The following is a 7,184-nucleotide window of genomic DNA, read 5'->3' on the forward strand; positions in this document are numbered from 1 at the left end:
GTGCAAGCTTTGTCTGGGTATTTCTCTCTGAGTTATGTATGTTGTAGTCAAATGTTTGCTTAAAAGCACATAAATCTCCAAAGGAAAGAGAATTTGTGGAGTTTTGCCACAGAAAAATATTTTGAAGTGAGCACAGACTGTATCCTAAATGTCTTAGATCGTTAGCTATTAATTATTATATATAGACTATATTCTGTCTCCAATACCCAAATTCTGGCAGATGTTGTTGCAGTCTATTATTACTCACTGTATAGCAGCTTAGGAGAACAATAAATCATAGATATTGTTCATAACAATGGACGGTATAAAAGATATGTACAGTCAAGGTAAAAAGAAGTATTAAGGTTTTACATAACAATGTTGTGTAACAATAATAATCTGATCCATAGGTCTTGTGATTGGATGAACCACAACACGTGATGTATTACACGGTGTCATTTTTTAAAATTTAAAACTAAGTATACCTCTTGCTTCCATAAGAATTTACAGGGTAAGAGGCAACCAGGTGCTGGCAATTTAGCAAATGTATTGAATGTGAACATTCAATGCAGTGCAACACTGAGAAACTGTGGAAAGGAAAAATAGAAATTAAAAAACAAACCCAAGAGTTAGGTGTCACCCAAATTTCATGACATTACTATTAGAAAGTGTGGCTTGTTTTAAAGAATTAGCAGGAGCACACCTTTTCTCTCTAAAAAGAACATGGCAGCACAGACAAGTCTCATCTAACCAAACCACGAGACTTTGGCAAAAAATCTTTTGAACAGTGGTATAGATTGGCCATAATGCACAGCGCCACGTTTGGTGAAAATAACAGCATATAAGCACAAACACCTCAAAAAAACTGTCAAGTACAGTGGTTGAGGGGCGATGCTTTGGGCTTTTTTTTTTTTTTTTTTTTTGCAGCCACGGAATTTAAGGACCTTGCAGTCTGAGTAAACCATCTACTTGAAACCAAACGCAATAATATTGAGCCCAGCAACAAAGCGGCAGAATGACAGAATTTTTTTTTTCTAAAGTGCTGGATTACCCTTGCAGGAACTTAAGAGAACTGTATAAGCAATCTCAAAAAGCAATCTGAAAATCTCAAAAAACTGAAGGGGGGGTACTGTCTTTGTTGCTATGACGATACTCTCTAGGCCTGACAAGAGAAACCAACAGGAAATACCTTAAACCAACAGGGGACAGTAGATTGCACAAAGAACATTTAGTCCATTTTTTAAAAAGTGTTGTTCACTGTAATTGTCAGCAAGGAGAATTATCTAGGTTAGTTTGCGATTTCAAATCACTCTTATCCATATATTATTTTCACTTTACTGAAAACTTCCTGGTGCCGCCCCTGCAGAGAAGCTGAAATCAAATGTCTGCATAGAACTTTAATATGTCTTTGGTAGTGGATGGTCCTCCCACCACTCTGTCCTTGCTAATTTAGAAAAAGCAGTATGCTGCATAGGATGCTGAGACTCCGTAATATGGCTGACTGCACTTGCAGCTGTTGACAGAAGCGTTCTCCCTGCTGTTTCCAGCCACTCCGGGAGCAGCTGGAAACAGTGGTGGATGGTGAGGGGTGTCTTTAACCTCTGTCACCTACTTAATCGAGTTAGCGGCCTGTGTCTGGGTCATTAAACATCCGTCTGCCCGGCAGAAAAGGTTAGTTGCCAGTGCCTTGAGTGCAGTGATCGAGCAGATGTGTTTAATTGCACCTCCTGAACCGTTTCCTGAACCATACCCCTGCACTCTCGCGTGCACCTTAGTTTCACTCTGAGCCACTCTGGGTTTAAACTGCAGACACAGTTTAACAAGGTTATAAGACTGAGGTTTATTCAAAGACAGTCTGACATGCCTGTTTAACCTGCCAGCTGTTCAAAGATAATGCGAACCTGCACGTGTGGGCAACGACAAGCATACTTTGTTAGCAATGGAAAGCAAGATGTATTGGAATAACACAAAGCTTAAACCTGTGCGCTTCATCTTTTATAGCCTGCAGCTCTTCTGAGTGGGTGAGTTCATATCAAGAATCATATAAAAATATAAATAAATTCAAATTATTACACGAAAAGAAATTAAATTCTTTATTTAAAAAAAAATTACAGTGGCATGAAAACAATTTTGAAGGACTGATTTGCAGGACCACAAGTATTTATGGTCCTGCAGCTACAACAACATTAGAGGATGACTATATCTTGGCTTTTATTAAACCAAAAACTTACCATTGTCTGCTTTAACCAAAGAAACCTGAAAAAACAAAGAAACATGAAGGGAATAGCTGATTAATCTGCTGAGTACTACCACTGCCTTTTTGTTGGTAACTACAGTTCAGAAAAAGAGCAAATATCAAGATTTTTGTGAGTATTTTCACAATACTGTGGTTTCATAAAACCATATATTCAAAGGAATAATTAAGAAAGCAATTGCCAGGTAAATCACTCACTTTTAGTTGCACCCTAACCTTTTTTTTGTTACATGATCTAAAACACTTTAATCTTAACGCAGGCACATTTTTTGCACTAAAAACATAGAAACTAAAGTGAACTTAAAAACACTTTTCAACCGAATTTCTTGAAGAACCTCAAAATGATCCATCAAACTGGCTCATAGCTGCACTAACTGGATTTCTCTATAGAGGCTTGCTGAGACATCACTCTCCAGTGTCCTTTAACCTGCAGGCAGGTAGGCTGGACTTTGCAGGCTATAGTCCGGGCAGACTTTCTGAACCAGTCTGTAGTCTGTGCTGTAGAAAGACACGTAGATGCAGATGACCTGGAAAGGCCTGGAGCACATCCAGGTGACGTGGCTCTGGGTGTGCTCCTGATCACATGTCTTTGATGGGTCGTAGTTGCACAGCATCACCTTCTTGTTGCGTTCGGTTTTCTCGGAGTCCACTCTGCAGTTGAACGTCTTTGAATCCTTGGGGTGGATCACGCTTTGGCGCTCCAAGTCGAACTCCACCTCTTTCGTCGGTGGCATGAGGCTGACGGACACGTTGCCTACCCCCGTGGAGTTGTGGCGGAAGTAGACGCCAAGAGACCCGTTCCCATGATCCACAATCTTCCCCAATATCAGCAAATTCAGTTTGACCGTCTTTATATTTGAATAAAAGTCCCCCCAGATGAAGGTCTCGGACCATTTAGATGTTCCATGAACTTTCATGATGGGCTGAAGCTTCATCTTTAATGATGGCTTGGAGTGCGGCTGTGAGTTTCCTTCAAGTATTTCCCCAAATCCCTGCTTTGAAAGAGGGATGAAGGGATTACGGGGCAGCTTGGTGTGCTGAGTTAGACTCCTGGACTGAAGCACAGAGTTCTTCTGCTGTGAAGAAGCCTCGTGAGCCCTGCTGGGATGAGGCGGTGCTCTCTTGGTGAAGGTAAAGTTGCTGTGTGTCTGGTGTGGTCCAAGAACCAACTAGAAAAATAAGCACAGGAGAAAGTTATAGACTGACCCCATCGGGAAGTAAACTAAGTGCTAGCATGAACGATTAAAAACAAATCAACAAAAAAAATCCCAAACGCTTTGGAAATATTGTCTCAGAATTGCTTCAATTAAATAGAATCTCATTTGAAAGAACTGTTGAGATTTTGAGAAGTATTCTTAATATTGTCAGACTCACACACCACACAAATATTGTTAAACCTCACTCAGCATGTTTTAAGAAACTTAAGTCTGCAAAGAAAGTCGTCATTAGGATAATGCATCAAATCTAAAATATGTAGAACTTGAAATATTTTCAAAACCCTCTTAAAATGCAGCATAACTCAACTTTGAATGTATAATGTGTTTAATGCTACCATTCATTTCACTCACCAGACATATGGTTCCTTTCAAAAGTATCCAAGCAAAGCACTGAAAGCCAATCTTCTCCATTGTGCATAACCTTCACGAGCCATCCACTGCTGCGTTTCATTCAGGCAAAGCGAACTTTCCGATATCCTAAACAGACACTTTCTTTAAACTCTCTCCCAACTGGAAACCTTCACTGTGCTGCTGCTTCCCCTCACAACACACAGACTGGGAGGCTTTCTCAGAGCTCAAGATTTTGACACCCAGTTTTGCTCTCTCTCTTTCTCCCTCCCCTTCAATCCTCCCTCCCTCCCCCTTTCACACACACATAAACACACACCCTTCTGTTTAAGAATATGCGCTGTCTGCAGCATCTGCCAGCCCCTGGTCCCCTCCACTTCTTTCTCTGACTGAAAATCTTCTTGCATCTTATTGCGAGGGAAAAAAAATAACTAATCAACACTTTCATAAAATGTTTTTTTGTTTTGTTTTGTTGTTGTTGTTTTTTTAAATCAACCTAATCCAAGACAATGTGATACTGGCATCTTGTGGTTGTGTGATAAAGTGCAAGGATGATGCTTTGCAGTAGAGCGACATTAATAACCACAAATTACATTTATTTCTTTGTGTAGGAACATGCACTATAACTAAATCTAAACACAGAAATCTCTCATGTAGAATAACCAAAATCAGCTCATGTGTTCACAGTTCCTGTCAGTCACGTCAACAATTTCATAGCCTTTAAGTTATATTAAAGATAAAGGAAGATGCTGCAGGTGAAGAACTATGGAGTAAAAGTAAGCTGAATTTGTGTCATTTTTGTTAGGAAAGTAAACATTGTGTTAGCTGATTGTCTCTTGTATAGGTTAATTTAACTTAAATTCAAACCAGAAAATAACTTTAACTTTTTACAGCCTGTAATTAAAATTCTGATAAGAAAGAACAGTGCAGATGAGTTTCTGGGCAGTCCATGAGATAAATTTAATCAGAGTAGGCCTAAGTCTACTGTTCGAGAGTTCAGGTGCCACTAGAAGCATTTAAAGACTTTTCGATTTGCCTGGAACTCACCCACTTCGACATATTTCCTGATTATTTTGTTTTTTATTATAGAATCAGTGTATTTAAGCTATACTGAAAGTCATCTGCCGCTTGTCAGAAAAGCCTTGAATTCATAGCCCCAAGCTTTTAACAGCAGGCAAACAGCCATCTGCTCCATTTCTAACATACTTCCAACGTGCTTCATTAGTGGGCACTTCCTGCTGTGGCCTCCAGATGCCACCATTAGGCAACATTCAGTTGTCACCAGTTGTTTTGTTTTTTTCCATCCATCCATCCATCCATCTTCATCCGCTTTGTCCGGGGCCGGGTCGCGGGGGCAGCAGCCTAAGCAAAGAGGCCCAGACCTCCCTCTCCCCAGCCACCTCCTCCAGCTTATCCGGGGGAATACCAAGGCGTTCCCAGGCCAGCCGAGAGATATAATCTCTCCAGCGTGTCCTGGGTCTGCCACGGGGCCTCCTCCCGGTGGGACAAGCCTGGAACACCTCACCCAGGAGGCGCCCAGGGGGCATCCTTGTCAGATGCCCAAACCACCTCAGCTGGCTCCTTTCAATGTGGAGCAGCAGCTGCTCTACTCTGAGCCCCTCCCGGATGGCCGAACTTCTCACCCTATCTCTAAGGGAGAGGCCAGCCACCCTTCGGAGGAAGCTCATTTCTGCCGCTTGTATCCGCGATCTCGTTCTTTCGGTCACTACCCACAGCTCGTGGCCATAGGTGAGGGTAGGGACGTAGATCGACCGGTAAATTGAGAGCCTCGCTTTTACACTCAGCTCCCTCTTCAACACGACGGACCGGTGCAGCGTCTGCATTATTGCAGCTGCAGCCCCAATCCGTCTGTCGATCTCCGGCTCCCTTCTCCCATCACTCGCGAACAAGACCCCGAGATACTTGAACTCCTCCACTTGGGGCAGGAACTCATCCCCGACCCGGAGTGGGCACTCCACCCTTTTCCGGCTGAGAACCATGGCCTCAGATTTGGAGGTGCTGATCCTCATTCCCGCTGCTTCACACTCGGCTGCGAACCGTTCCAGTGCGAGCTGGAGGCCCTCACCCGATGAAGCCAACAGAACCACATCATCTGCAAAAATCAGAGATGAGATTCTGAGGCCACCAAAGTGAAAGCCCTCCGCCACTTGGCTGCGCCTAGAAATCCTGTCCATAAAAATTATGAACAGAACCGGAGACAAAGGGCAGCCCTGGCGGAGCCCATCACCCACCGGGAACGAGTCCGACTTATTGCCGGCAATGCGAACCAAGCTCTTGCAACGGTTGTATAGGGATCGAATGGCCCGTAGCAATGGGCCAGACACCCCATACTCCTGCAACACCTCCCACAGGACACCCCGAGGGACACGGTCGAATGCCTTCTCCAAGTCCACAAAACACATGTAGACTGGTTGGGCAAACTCCCATGCACCCTCAAGTATCCTGGAGAGGATAAAGAGCTGGTCCAGTGTTCCGCGACCAGGACAAAAACCGCATTGTTCCTCCTGTATCCGAGGTTCGACTAGCGGACGAACTCTCCTTTCCAGCACCCTGGCATAGACTTTCCCAGGGAGGCTGAGGAGTGTGATCCCCCTGTAGTTGGAACACACCCCCCTTCTTAAAGATGGGGACCACCACCCCGGTCTGCCAGTCCACAGGTACTGCCCCTGATCTCCACGCAACATTGCAGAGGCGTGTCAACCAGGACAGCCCTACAACGTCCAGAGCCTTCAGGAACTCGGGGGGGACCTCATCAACACCAGGGGCTCTGCCACCAAGGAGTTGTTTAACTGCCTCAGTGACCTCGCCCCCGGAAATTGGCGGGTCATTCCCCTCATCCCCAGACTCTGCTTCCTCCTCGGAAGACGTGTCAGTGTTTTTTTTTTTTCTACATTTATATTTGAAACCATCAGGAAAAGTAACAAGTAAAAAAAAAAAACTTACTTAAACATAATAAGCATTTAAAAAAAAATTCAGTGGTCATAAATGCATAAATGCATGGATTTTAGTCAAACAAGGGCCAAAAACTGCAGTTCCTGGGCTGTTCCCTTGCAGTGGCGCCAAATGCACATCAGTTCTTACTGAAACCCACGTCACAATGCCCAACTTTACACCATAAAAAAGAACATTTACATTTACAAGAACTTTTTTTTCCTCAATTATTTATACTTCTAAGGCTTGACAGTTAGGGACCGACTGCTTTGATTGACATTGAAGAATTGAATTGAAGACTGGCAACTCTGACAGTTCACGTTGACTTGAATTCATTGGGCCATGGCCGCTCCTCTTTAATTATGATGTTTGTGCCTTCTGAAGAATTTTGATGGACATCTAATTTTGACTGCAGCACACACTGAGTGTTCTGC

At 43.5% G+C, this 7,184-nt stretch overlaps 1 protein-coding gene across 1 annotated transcript; it reads right to left on the minus strand.

Annotated features, from left to right (window-relative positions):
• Positions 1-2,058: 2,058 nt before the first annotated feature.
• Positions 2,059-3,990, minus strand: LOC101485901 (neurexophilin-1-like). The gene is made up of 2 exons (XM_004574993.4): positions 3,802-3,990; positions 2,059-3,402 (listed from the first exon to the last, which is right to left on the minus strand). The coding sequence occupies exons 1-2, from the start codon at positions 3,859-3,861 to the stop codon at positions 2,656-2,658; spliced, it is 807 nt and encodes a 268-aa protein (XP_004575050.1). The 5' UTR covers positions 3,862-3,990; the 3' UTR covers positions 2,059-2,655.
• Between the last annotated feature and the right edge of the window lie 3,194 nt (positions 3,991-7,184).

Source organism: Maylandia zebra, linkage group LG8 (assembly GCF_041146795.1).
Source record: "Maylandia zebra isolate NMK-2024a linkage group LG8, Mzebra_GT3a, whole genome shotgun sequence".
Lineage (NCBI taxonomy): Eukaryota > Metazoa > Chordata > Actinopteri > Cichliformes > Cichlidae > Maylandia > Maylandia zebra.